The sequence below is a fragment of the Athene noctua genome, chromosome 2 (genome assembly GCF_965140245.1).
Source record: "Athene noctua chromosome 2, bAthNoc1.hap1.1, whole genome shotgun sequence".
Lineage (NCBI taxonomy): Eukaryota > Metazoa > Chordata > Aves > Strigiformes > Strigidae > Athene > Athene noctua.
In genome coordinates, this window is record NC_134038.1 from 154,894,649 (window position 1) to 154,909,124 (window position 14,476).

At 40.8% G+C, this 14,476-nt stretch overlaps 1 protein-coding gene across 3 annotated transcripts in view; it reads left to right on the plus strand.

Annotated features, from left to right (window-relative positions):
• Positions 1-14,476, plus strand: part of STAC (SH3 and cysteine rich domain) — a 79,438-nt gene that overhangs the window by 41,136 nt on the left and 23,826 nt on the right. For 2 of the 3 annotated variants that reach the window (XM_074898147.1, XM_074898148.1), the window contains exons 3-5: positions 7,366-7,466; positions 9,677-9,758; positions 11,511-11,626. In XM_074898147.1, the coding sequence (XP_074754248.1) occupies positions 7,366-7,466; positions 9,677-9,758; positions 11,511-11,626 (299 nt within the window). The remainder of the gene's footprint in view (positions 1-7,365; positions 7,467-9,676; positions 9,759-11,510; positions 11,627-14,476) is intronic. The other variant, XM_074898149.1, reaches the window with a different exon arrangement.

Genomic DNA, 14,476 nt, shown 5'->3' on the forward strand with positions numbered 1-14,476 from the left:
CTTGTGGCCAAATCTTTCAGCACACAGCAGTTGAGTTTCATCCTCTTCTGATCACCAGACATCAAGAATGAGAATCACTTTTGCACCAAAAGACAGAAAAGGCCTATTTGCATTTTAAGTAAGTCTCATTGGTCCTGAATCACACATAAAAAGTCTGGCAGCATTGGCAGTTCTTTGTCAAGGAGTTACAGAGCTGATTTGCAAGAGGAATAAAGGCATTTACTCTTGTTGATATGTGATTTAAAGCTATGAATTTAGAAAGGACTTTATTTTAGTAGGGATATTTTTCTTCTTTGTAACAGGCTTAAGAAAAACCTGCCTATTACTGCCTCAGTTTTTTCTCAGCATGTTGTTTCTAAAGAAAACTATGTCACTAGGAAGTCAGTTCTAATTTTATGCACTGTTTTGTAGCCTGCCTACATGCAAAGCAACTTTTCTTGCTATTTAAACATTGGACATTGTTATGGGGAAATTGGGTGGAGTAGGCACTCAGACCCACACCTCTCAGTGACATATAATCTAAAATATATCAATCTGTCAAGACAGGTACCATGGTTGGATATCAAGTCCTACTATACACAAACATCCAAGTCCCAGCTTGTCCTCCACACCCCGTTTGGTTTAGACTGACACAAGGTGGACTCAGGGGAACAGGACACTCCAACCAGTCAAGGTGTCAGGTCCAGATCTGGCAGCTTGGTCCCAAATGGAGGGGTTCCTCCTCTAGCTCCCACAAATACCAACACAAAAAAACCCCCTTACTAAAGAGTAAAACCTTTTAAGTCAATCCCATGCTGCCATTATTCATGAAAACTGCCTAAATAAGACTTTTGCCTAACGTTTTGAACTTTTTCATCCTAGACATCTGTTACTCATGCACAGAATGCCTTTTGCCACAGCATTCAAATGAGCGTAGACTGTCTAGTCAGGTCAAATGAGAAGGATATCCATAAAGTGCAATTTAATCTCCTTAAAAAAGGAAAATTGATCCTTCTGAATCATCAAAATGACAGTGCCAAGAGCTGCCATAATACATTTATCTGTGGTCAGTTAGGAACAATACACAGCAGACCACAAAATTATTACATCCTCTTTTTATTACTTTTTTGAACAATCCATCCAGTCCTGTATTTAGCAGTGGAAAATGCAATGGGAGGATTGCTAATATTACTGATTATTTTATGAGGTGAATATTTGTCTATCGGTCCATGTACCTGGCAACTGTGCATCCAGCAACTTGAATTATCAGTCAGTCATCAGGTAGCAATGACTTCCAGCCATTTAGGGTGGCTGAGGACATCTGGTCATCAGGCTTTGATCTATGACTCACCTGATGACCAGCTGAGGATGTGTGCCTCTGTCCTCTCTGCAATGGCAGTGAGGCAAGCAGTGGGGTCCCAGAATCAGTTAAAAAAAAAAAAAAAAAAAAAAAGCAGGAGGATGCCAGGTATTGGGGCAGAGAAAGGGGGCAATTCCTGAGGTGGTGAGAAGCACCCGAGGAGTCTGAAGGCCAAGGAAGGGCAAGCAAAGGGATGACCAGCTCATCTTTACAAACCTAAAGATTTGGGGGAATTAAGCTCAAGATTTTTAACTTTAAAGGTGTAGATGTCCTGCATAGAAAATTTTATTCTCTGATCTACCCACAGCTCTTGACTGAGGCAGAGCAGGGAAAGGAGAAGGACAAGTGCTTGTCCAGCAGCAGCTAGCCGCAGGGGCAGGAAGTAGCCGTAGAGGAATTTTTAAAAATAGTCTCCCTTTCAGCATCAGAGCTTTTACACAAAAACAATTAATTAAAAATGAAGAAGGGGGCAGGAGAAGAGGTTGCACAAAGGCTTAGAGATGACTGCAGGGGCACCAGTGCCATTTCAAGGACTTTTCTTTCTCCTTCTAAGGTGACCTCCTAAACCCTTCACTGCTACAATACTGGCCTGGCTTGTTTAAAGTTCTCCATTTCCCATAAATTCTGGCATGGAGACAGCTTTCTGGTGTGACAATTGCAAATGCACTTGGGGAGTAAGGGGCAAGGCACACATTATTTTTATCAGCCTCCCACAGCAGAAGTTGAAGATCTATGGAAAATATGTAATTTAAAATGTATTTATTTATGAAAGTTTTAAATCAAAACAATTTCTGACTGGCACATTCCTCTCAGCTGGAATGACGAAAAATAGTAGTTGGGTCTTAGCTGGATTAGCTGGAGGTGACAGTCTCTCTGCATCTCTTTTCCTTCTTCTTTCTCTCTTTTATAGACCTGAATCTTTTTATCGTCTCTTTTTTTTTTTTTACTCAAGCATAAGTGCCTAATATAGTTATCTTTATACAGTCAGTGTAACGTCATGTTGTTACCAACAGTTGCAGTTTTCTTTCAAATTTCTCCAGGGCTCATTCTTCCTCTGTAGCTATTCATCTTATGTTGAGTTTTGAAACAGGCAAAAAGCATTAGCCAACAGTGCTGCGGCCATAGCTGTGCTGGCCAAGAGGACGATAAAGGTTTCCTTCGCATGTGTGTGACAAACATAACTCTCATTTGCATTCCTTAGGATAATGTCACTTTCCTGAAACACAGAGTACTAAATTACTTTTACAGGAGAGACAGACATAAAGACTTGGAATAAAATTCTGCCCTGTCTCTTCTGTCTCTGCCTTCAAATCTTTCCTTTTACCTAAGCTGAGATGTTCTGTTTCCATTTAGGCTTCCTCTAAAAAAGGCTTAGATTTACAAAAGTGACGCAGTGTGTCCTTTAGGTAGTATTTAAAGTCAGATTATCAGAACAGTTTAAGATTCAATTTTCCATGGCTGTTCTGAAAAACCTAGCCCCTGTTTTAGATATTCAAATGGCAGCTGACCCAGACATAGAGTATTTCTAGCAAGGCATTATTAAACATGACCTGCTTCTCAAAACAACGCATCCTTCCACTTTTGGGTGTCTGGATGCATTAGCTGGTATCTGAAGAAAATTACTGTGGCAGAACCTCAGATATCCTGACATGAAATTTCCTCATTTGCTTCCAGTGAAACATTGTTTCTTTTGTCAGTTTTGGCTTTTTTCATTTGCTAAAGCAATACCAGCCTTTACAGACTGCGAGATAATTAATAGATACATTAATACATAGGACACAGAGGACATATGTGCAAATGTGTGTGTGAGTAGTTTTTTTCCTATATGAATTTCATGACTGCATTAACAGTTATGTTTATGAGCACCATGAGTCAGCTAACCATGCCAGCATTTTCCATTCTAAACCCCTAGTTTTAGCAGCTTGCAATTTTTACAACCTAAACACCAGCATCTGGGCCAAGTAGTGCCATATTAGTGACACCTCTGACAGTTTTACCCATTAATCCCTCAAATGAGAGCCATCCCATCCAAATTTTGGCAAATGTGCTCATATTGCAAGGCATAAAAAGACAAAGACTGAGCCCATAGGAAAGCCCATGAGGCTATTAATCACCTTGTGTTTGGAATTAGGCTACTGTGATACTCAAGAGGTGATGCTTAAGGACACACACAGAACAATGAAAATAAAAAAGAAGTATTGAATGGAGGTGCCCATTCATTGAATGCTTTCTAACCTGTTCAGTGAATGAAGTAGTGCACCTTGAATAAAAATAATGACTACCACATCCCTAGATTACAATCAAAAAGTGACTGAGACAAACCTTTGTTCTGGCATGCTCAATCTGATTAAGTAACCTTAAGGTGGCTGGAGAAGAGGGTGGGAGGAATGACTACTTTTTGAAGGTAATAACAAAAAGTCTGTCAAAGCTGTCTACTGTCTACTAACCCTTTGAAGAAAAAACAGGAAAAAAAAAAAAAGTAGTTAGGGTACTCCAAGTTTACTTTAATTGCTAAGCCTTTATTTCTATTTCTATTTCTGATACACCACCAATTGAAACGATTCCAGGTGGACTAAGACATTTCAGTAAGTACTTTATACCAGCAGCTTCCAGCTGTGCATTAAGGTTGTCATAGGGGAATACCTGCTAATGGGAATAAATGGTAAGCTGCAATCAGGCTGTCAGCTTTTAAGGGGGGCAGGAAGCAAACAAGAGAGTGATGGTCTGGCTTGCAGGTCATCAGAGTATGTTCAGCAGAAGTCCCTGAGGAGAGTGTTTTACTATTCCAGACTTCACTACTTCTGCAGGAACACTGCCCCTTACAACATTGCTGTGGCTATCTCAAATGTGAACTCTCTGCTTACTTTTCCCCTTGCCCGTGCTTCAGTCTACAGAAAGATTAACCCAGTGGGAATAAGCACACAACAGAGGCTTTCAAATTCAAATGAGACCTAGTGTCCTCCAGCAGATAAGTGAAATGATAAAAATGCCCTCATATAGTCTTCCCCATTGTGGCGGTGGTATTATTATTATTGTTGTTATTATCATCATCATCATCATCATTTTTTATTTTAGTCATTAATACCACTTATTCTCTACTATTTCATGCAGGTTCATACCAAATTCCTAGCTTTCTCATGTTCTCTGGGAGAATTTACTGACAATATTTCAACGCATATCCTGTGCCACTACTTTAGGCATAATGAAATACTTCTTATACCAGCATGACTGCAGGACTCTCACCATACTTAATTAGTTTTACATAATTTGTCTTCAAGTTCCATGTTTTGTCTGCTTTTTCCTCATTTCCAACTACCATGATGCCTTCCAAAACCAGCCCCATTCAGGCAACTGCAAAGTCAACAACTTGTTTACATAGGAGGCTAAAAACTGATGCAGAGGTGCAAACCCTAGTCTCATTTACACCTGTACCAAATGTGGATCTGTTTTTCTTCATAATGTGAGCTGTGGCTGTGCCTCAGTTCCGAATCTTAGGAACTTTTGGGTCAGATACATTGCCAGTATGTAATTGTCTAATCTCTGGCACACAGTTTTGAAATAGTTTAGCCATGATTCTCTGAGGAGGTTTGATTTAGTGTGATGGAGATCAGAAATTGACAAAGAAAAAAATTATCCTGGGGAAAAAAAGAAAAAATGTATCTTGTAGAAATGTCATTTTCAGAGCTTGAGATATGGTAGTTGAGTGTAAATACAGAATAAATGCTGCTTTAAGCCCTTTTGTTATTCCTCAGTAGGAGGCAGGGAGATACATGTAAATTATTTCCAAGCTGTCTAGTCCCACAGTAAACCAAGTAGTTAGAAATGACAATGAATTAAAGATTGAAGTTTTTGGTAGTTACAGAGAATTTAATTTTGATTTACAAAGAGTTCTTGTATACTCAAGTGTGTGACTGAAATAGTTTTCCTCTCTTTGAAGCCCCTACTTACTACTCATGGGTAACAAATGACATTCAGTAATAGAAATATAGTGTTGCTCTTTTGTAATTTATTGTCTTACTCATTTTCACATGACCACCATTCTGAAGAAGCTGGATTTTTATTTTTGTAAGTAGCACAGATACTTCACATTCATTCTGCATGTCATTTGGATGCACAGTTATATCGACAGACGTGTATCCTCTGTGATCACATGGTTATAACATGTAAGAACCAATATCCACCTTGTAATATTAACACTAAAATGTCTGAAAGAACGTAACACAGCTAGCACTGACTGCCTTTTCAGCTGAATCTCAGGAGTAGCTTGATAAAGCAGGTAAGAATTATGCCAGTACAAACCAGAGTGAGAGAACTAGACCTTAAGTATGTGTTGTATAGGCAAAGTATGATGTCATTTTCCTTTTTTTCATTCCACCCGATAAATATAAAACAAAATAATGTGAAGGAAGTCCCACTTTCTTGCTGTGCCAGTTGTGGACCATCAGGAAGTGATTCAGCATTTCATCATCAGTAATAAAAGCTCAAAGCCAGTATAATTTTGAGCATGTGTTATTGAAAAGAAACTATAACTGAAAAAATCCTCGCAGCCCAGTAATCCAAGTGCAACCACAAAGAAAAAAAACAAAACCAAAACCAAACAGAGATGTGTCCTAGTAAATCCTGTGTTTACTAGAACAAAAGACCCCAGGAATGAGGCTAGATGTCTGCACATACCCAAGCAGTGAGGGGTTGTGCATCGGCTCAGCTGAGAGGGGTCAGGCAGGCAACAAGCGGGGAGCAGGCATTAACCACACTCCATGGGAGCCCCCAGGGTGCACCACACACTCAACCCATTCACTCCCCATCTCTCCATCAGTCTCAGGAGGAAGGCAGCAAGAATGTTGGTTCACTGTCCTACAATAATTGTACAAGTGAAATGTCTGAGCCTGGCTCATTTCAACAGCCCCCAGGTGCCTCCAGCCTGCCTTTATTTGGCTTGAAAGTGGCCACTTCAGGGAACTCTTGCCCTGAAATTGGTCCTGTCAAGGCTCAGGTTTTGTCACTGACTTGATGAGCCCTTCCCTGAAGTGCTTCTTTCAGACATAGCATTTCACTAAATGAAGTCAGCAGCATGTATATGGTGTTGACTACTCAAATAACCAAGAGCTACATGAGTGTTTTCAGATGCAGGATCCTTCTGACTAATAATCCTATCATGTCTGACTAATGAGGGCCGGTTGAAATGTCAAGATTTTTTGGGGGTTTTTTACTACCTTGTTTCTTGCTTTCACAGTAGATGATAATGAACTGACATGTTGTTTACTCATTCCATTTATACAGTCCTGTGGGGATAAAAGAGTTGCTGCAGCTTAACTGCTTCTGCATAGTTTAGGAAGTCTTATGAATAAGAGTGATTGTTTCTGCCTGGAAGCAATCAGACTTGGCTCTGTCATTTGAGAGTAGGTCTACATTGAAGATAATACAGAACTACTGTTGCGCAAGTGGGAGAAGCCTGCTTCTGGAAGGCAAAATTTCTCCTGGAGCTCCCCCACCTGTGGCGCTGAACTTTTCCACTGCTAGTGAAGGAGAGCAAGGTCAGACCCATGGCATCCTCACTGCCCTGCTCAGGGGTGTGCATGGAGCTCTTCCTGAAGCCTCTCACCCACAAAACCTGGCCCTCCACTGATGGCCTGGCTCCCCATGGCAGCTCCAGAGCCTGGGTGCTCCTTCAGTGGCTACCTCAGCTGTGTACAGCTCTCATGCCAAGCCCTGTCAAAGCAGCAAAGGGATTTTGCTTGATGCTCATGAGGTAAACCTCACTAATAAGACTATCATACAGCAGAACATACTCCAATATATATCTAAAGGCAGCCTAGGAAAGAGCATGGGGGAGAAATGCCTAAAATAGAGAGGCTATAAAGAAAATATATGCATAAATGTGTACAAAAAACAGTAAGCAAGGTGAAGAATGATGTCAATATTTACTCTACTGCAACTGAACTCCCTGTCAGTTCTTTCAGCTCATTCATTAAATGCATGGAAACTATTGATTTTGTCTAATTAAATAATTTCCGTGCATTTCACAGGGACAAACGCTAAGCACGGACTGCGCTGTAAGGCTTGTAAGATGAGCATCCACCACAAGTGTGCAGACAGTATTGGACAACAGCGTTGCATGGGCAAGCTGGTAAGTGAGCAGTTCAGGGCAGCACATGCAGTGGGAGGCACCAGTTTATGCTGGAGCCACTCATTTTGTGTTCCTGACCCCCTGGCTGGCACTTAGCTGGTGTATTAACAGAACTGATACCAGGTCACTTTACTGACGTGAGAAAAGTAAAGGCAGGTGGTGACCTATTATCAATCCAGGCAACTGCTACTACTCAAAAACCTGAACAAAAATGAAACACAAATCTGGTCTGCTTTGTGGATGTGAAAATACAGTTACATAATCCAAATTTAGCTAAATAATAGAATTAATTCCCTTGATTTAAACTGTGTTTGCTGGAGTGTAAATCTCTCAAGGAATGTTATAAATTAGTCAAAATATTTCAATTACGTTTAACAAATGAAAAATCCTTCAAATTATATTTTATTGGTTTTTTTTTCCACTGTTAAGGCTTGAAGAAAAACTGTAATGCATCTTAAAAAGAAAACCAAAGGATATTTCACAGTGAGACACTACAGAGTTTCAAGCAGTCTCTCAATAGGAGAGGCTGGGAGGAGACCTGCCCCTGTATGAACACAGTGCCTGGGTCACCTGAGATGAAAATTCTCATAATTGGCAGAGGCAGGAAACTGTGTTTGAGATTATTCTAACTCAACTTGATGACTGTTATGGGAATATGGTTCTTTTGGTTACTTTTGGAAAAAAAAAACTTGAAAAAAATGATCATTTGGAATATGACAACTGGATACATATATTCATGTTTCAGATGTTCTCAGATTTGTTGCAACCTGAAGGCATCCGAGACAAATGTGGGCTAAAATCAAACAGTTTCACTGTTTTAAATGATGAAAAAATGCAAACATTGATTTCAAAAGGTCTATAAAACCCACCTTTCACTGGAAAGATCTTTTCTCTCCAAGAGTATCTAGTGGAAGCTATTGTTTATACACCTGATGCAAATCTTTATGCATTTAAACCATAATCATAACCCTAGTGTGAGACGTTCTGGTTTAGGAAGTTGGCCTGTGAAGAGTTGAATGACCTCATTGCAAGCCCTGGAAAAGCCTAATATTAAATCACGTGAATTGTTTCACTCATTTCTTGATTCCAGCCTCAGCATTTGTGGTCACTAGTTTACAAAAGCAGAAAAGTAGAGGCTAAATTTACAGCAGGAAGTCGTTCAGCAGAGTCATGTGAGTTTTATGAGCTCGTGTTGTGTCTCAATCTAGTTTGGGGGCAAACCAAGTCTGGAAAATATAGAATTTATTCCTCTAAGAAACCAAATTTATTGATCCCCTCCTTCCTTCTCAATCTCTACTGCAGCTCATTAGCAAAAGAACTAGTTGTCTACCATTTTACCATGTTTACTGATAGGATATGGAAAATATGCACATCTCCATGAGGCTTTTCAACTTGTCACTGTAACTGGAAGTTTTCACAGCCTGCAAAAAGTAGAAATCTGAGAGACCATTTGTGAGCCTTGAAGGCCTTTTCCAAAGACTTAGATGTTAACCCCTTCATTTTGGGTACTCAGCCTTTGCCTGAGGTATTTGCTGGCTGAGACAGTAAATAGGGAGGTAACAGGAAATGTTTAACCTTCTAAGAATAGTTTTTAGAGTGGTACAGGGCACTGTTATTGGCCATATTGTGATATTCTTTAATGGTATAGCTTGAGTTGTTATGGTGCATTTCTCTAAAAATGGACATTGAGGGGACATCTAGTGATGACACAAGACAAAAAAGCAGTGGAAGTTGCAGTCAGTCAGCAGCAGACCTTAGAAAAACATATAGAAAGGCTTTAAATTCCTTGGGTTTCACCAGTGTATACATGGGAACATGAGGATTTGGAGGTAGGGTGGGGAAACACAGTCACATGTTTAGCAAATTCAAAACAATGCAAATTCACATTACATAAGAAGAAAGGGAGAGGGAAACTTCCCAGAACCTCTAATGATTCAGCACTTCTGCTGCAATTAATTAGTGCTGCTTTTGTGTAGGAAAAAAGAAAAAGGGGAGCTGAAAATGAGCCCCTCCTTCCACATAAGTATGGGAAATTGTTTTTCCAGAAGAAAAATCAAGTAAATCCCAGATCACTAAACACACTGTGACTCAACAACAGGAGTCAAATTTCCAGCATTGCCACACTGTTATGCCATTATCCAAAGAGCTGAGGTTACTTCTACTATGTGACAGCAATGCACTTCACTTGTTTTTGCTTTCTCTCCCTCCAGCCAAAGGGATTTCGACGGTACTACAGCTCACCACTACTCATTCACGAACAGTTTGGCTGCATCAAGGAAGTGATGCCTATTGGTAGGTTTTGATTGCTTTTCTGTTCAGTCTCCCTTTGGCAGTGCTCCGCAACAGCAGCGGCAGACTTCCAGCCATGATATTTACCCTCAGCAGCCTTCCAGCTCCTTTGGGTGACTGGATGTCTTTCTGCCATCTCAGGAAAGGACCACTTCAAAGATGCAAAGCTGGAAGAGAAGAGGGTGTGTTTATTGTGTGTTACACTCAACCCCCTGTACATGTAACCTCTTAGCAATTACCCTGGTTATAATAATAACTACCTGAGATCAAGGTAGGAACTTAAAAAGCAAGAAACGCTGGAATATTTTGGTGAAGATCTGAGCTGGGAGGAACCAGATAAAAGACAGAGAGATCAAAACAGCGGGAGGCATTCAAACCACTGGTCTGTCTTTTGAGGGACATTGCTATTCTCCTGTTCTTTTTCATCCACATTTCTTACTTTCCTCATATTTTTCCTTATTGACCATGTCTACACATTGTCTGAGTATTTAAAAGACCAGATTTTTCTCACTGTAATACCAAATACCCCAAAAGAAACATTTTGAAATGGAGAAGTTGAGTTGATTCTGGAAAATATTTCTCCCCACCAGTACTCTGACCAGGCAAGCCTGGCAGTATCAGAAATGGAAGCCAAAACTAGGCAGTCAGTTTAAAATTACTTGTCTGAGGACATTTACTTTGTTGCAGTTAAAAAAAAAAAAAAAAAAAGTTAATTACATAGATTTCATCTAAGTTTCTCTTTCTAAAAATACATCCATAATTTTTGTCAGAAGTAATAGAAACATTTTGAACAAACTCTGGCTAAAAAATGAGGTGTGCTTTGCTCTCATCAAAATTCAAAATTCTATTTATTTTCTCAGTACTTTGGCCAAAATCTCCCTCCTCCTACACAGTGCTACAAATGTACATTATTCTACACGTCTACTGCCTTGTACTGCAAGGGAGGCTGAGTTCTAATAATGCAGTATGTAGAAGAAGATTTGACATTAATTTGCTCATGCCAATTGAATTAATCCATTTCTCTGCCATGGGAGATTACTTTTGATGCTACCTATGAGGAAGGGCGAGAGTGAAAATTGAATGGACATATACCAATGGGGGTGGTGCCCTTTCTGGCTACCCCTAGAGTGAGCTGAGCAACCTGGACCACATTCCCAACAGCAGATGCTTACTCACACCTACCTCCAGTCCCCATAAGGCCTTATAGTGGGGATGTTGGTACTTTCAAGGCAGCTCCAGCCATCCTTTTATCCATATTAACCAACCAGGAGCACTGTGAGGGTAGATGGATAAAGGTGATGGTCCACCTATACCACAAGGATGCTCAGACACAGTGTAGGGTTTTTCCCTTCCAGCATCTACTTTTGAGAGCAATCCAAGAGGTCAGTAGTAGAAACAGGGAGCAAACATGGATTAAAGCCTCCTGGTACTTCTTCTTCCTTAACTCAGTGTAGGCAGCATCAGCGGTGATTAGAAAAGGAGGATGGCAGGAAAAGAGAGACAAGGCATTGGCTGGGACCTGAAGAGCTTGTATGATGGAGGATGATCTTTATGAGAGCAGAGAGGCAGAAGAAAATCACTATCAGAAGTCAATTCCACTAAGTTTCTCAACACTTTTTATCAGGATAGTGTCTCAACTTGTGTCTAAGCATACACCCCAATATGTTGGTAGACAAGTGTTTCTCCAAGTGGAGCAGGAACATGACCAGAAATACCTTCAAGGGATTGATGCACATTTTGCTCCTTCTGTTGCAGCCTGTGGAAATAAGGTTGACCCTGTGTATGAAACTCTCCGCTTTGGGACTTCTTTAGCCCAGAAGACCAAAAAGGGCAGTTCTGGAAGTGGGTCTGACTCTCCCAACAGAAACTCTGTAAGTATCCCACATCTTTCTTCCATTTTCTTTCTGGAGGAACAACAGGATCAGAGTTTACAAAACTTGTATTTCAAACTGTAAAAAAAAAAATCTCACTCTCAGTTTCCAAAATGGCACCAGAAATTGTTATTTTTGCAAACTCAGGTTTTAAGTATCTTTTAGATGACGCTTGAGAAAAAGAGAAGAATACATATTAAATGAATAATCAATCTTCTTATATTCTTTTGATTTTACATATCTGTGTAAAAGTGGAAAACAGATATGTAATTGTCATGCTGGAGTAGATGCATACTGTCTGGTGGTGGTGGTGGGCATTTACCCTTCATAAGAAGTGATAGCAATGGGCTGGAGTCCTCTGAGCCTAGATTATAAAATACAAGCTCCACAGGATAAGCCCAGACAAAATTAGGCTACTGGTACTGAAAAAGGCAATGGACTGGCACCTCCACCCCTGCCCAGTGTAGACTCAGGAGGGAGGCATCACAGATTTGGGGTCCTCTCTTCAAAACCCAAATACAGGCAGGTGTACTCAGCTTGTGGTATCCGGACAGGGAGATTTTAACCTTCATCTTAACCCTTGTCAATCACTCTTTACTGTCATAAAAGTCACTTTTTTCAGGACCATGGCAGAAGAGCTGGAGAATGAGTACAAAGGAAATGATAGTTCCCTTAACCCTGCCCTTGCTAAATCCATATGTAGTTCAACGTTAACAATTACCAATTTCTTCCGTACAGAAATGGTTGTTTCAACAGTATTGGGAGCCACGACATCAGGAGCTCATTCATGGTGTTGAAAGAGTGCATACCCACTCACCTCTCATAAACAGGCACTTAAACCTATGTTTGAGGCTCTCTTTTTCCCAAGAGATCCTCACCCCTCACCCCCCACCCCCACCCCCTGGAAAAAAAAAAAAAAATCACACCTGAATACACTGGAGGCTAAAACTGATTGTCATGTATAAAAATCAGACCCACATTATCTGACAATCTCTCCCACACTCACCTCAGAATAAAAATCACCAGGCACAGAGACATAATGAGGCTTGGTCTCCAGGCCTCAGAGCAAATACTTACATGTTTAATTTAAAGTTGTGCTAATATCTGTTTATGTTTGGTACAATATTTCCCTGGTGCTTAAATGTATGCTCGCTCACATGGCTGAACTGTAACCTCAGGTGGTATAGGTGGCCTCTAAACAGATGCCCGTTTGTGTCAGATGGGAAAGAAGACAGACAAATTTAAACAAGAACTAAGTGAAATCTGCAAGGGAGTGATTAAAGGACATGTCCTCTATCCACCCTTGTTTGTGCCTTAAAAGGAAATTTCCATTCTTTTCTAAAACCCAGAGTGACTCTACCACCTGTCGCATTGTGATTACCGTTCTTTCTTTCAATGATTTAATTTACTTTGAAACAGAAGTTCTACAAATGTAATTATTGCTTTCTAAATCAATAAAGCGTTCTGTTGAATTATGAATGACAATGCAAGCGTAGAAATCTCAAATGCTGTGTCAGCTTGCCCTAGGGAACTGATCATAACTAGGTGGGGTGTGGGTGTAGAATGAGGAATGTAAGTTCATTATGGGAATTTCTCCAGGGTATTGAGGCTGAGAGAAGGTATAACACGTGTCAGCATACAGAAAATAGAAAACATTAGAGAACTGAATAAACAGACATGTGAAACCAACAGCTTCTGTCAGTGCAAGTCTGTGGATTGAGACAAAGATAAAAACCAGGGGCAGACACAACCCTGATCCAAATGATGGGACCATGGAGCTTTACGACCATGATATGTGACCCAGGAGCAGGCACTGACCGGTGACCAGAACAGGGACATGACACAGCCCTTAGAGCCCAGGCAAAAACGCACCAGAGCATGTGCACTAGCAGCACATGCGCAGTTAATAACGCATAGCGACTAAGATCTTTCCCTAGAGGTCCTCAGTTCTGTGCTGCTCTGCTGCTTTCACAGCAGAAACAGCATTGCAGCCGTGAGGCTCACAGCAGCGCAGAAACTTTGTGGCGAGGCTGTGTCCCAGCCCTGGGAGCCGGGGACTGCTTCAAGGTTCTGCCAAAACAGGGACACCAGGGACGTGGTGACATCTGGGATCCTACCTCATAGGTGGTGTCCAAGCTGTTAACGGATTAGCTCTGAGTCAGAGTAGGTGCTGCTCCTGCTGAAGGTAGTTAAAAGCAAAGCGACTAGCCTAGGAGCCATGCCTTGCCTCTACAGCCATGAAGCTTCCAGGACTGCAGTTCATGTCTCTGTGCAGCGTAGAGATAACTGTCTTGCTCTGAACTAGCCAAGGTATTTTTAACATGACTGAACAGTGTGGACGCACCCACTGTGATTTTTCAGCCCGGATTCTGCATTTCCCATAAAAGAAAGTGGCCATATGCTTCAGATTTACTACCTACTGCTTCCTTCAAAAATGTGCTTCTGCAACCCACATTTATAAAGAAAGTCACTTGAGGTGATATAAATGTGACTCCAGTTCTTGTTAGTTTTTCTTGGATCAGCTCCTCTCAAAAGCAGCTTTGTACCTCTATCGTTTCTATTAAACCATTTATCATATAGCTCTTGACTGAAAAAACATTAAAGGTAACTGAGGCGACTTCAGGAGGTTTTGGATGAGGTGCATACTGAAGGGACAGTCACTGCACATCCCATATGCAGTAGTACCCAACAAAATATTAAGTTAATCATCAATTATGAAGCTAGTCTATGAAGACTGAGGAACATCCCACAGCAATGAGATGAAAAATAGCTTACTATTTCAGCACAGTCTTTCCATTCTCCACCCAACAACTAGAAATCCCTAGATACGCTCTACACTGACTCCGTGTT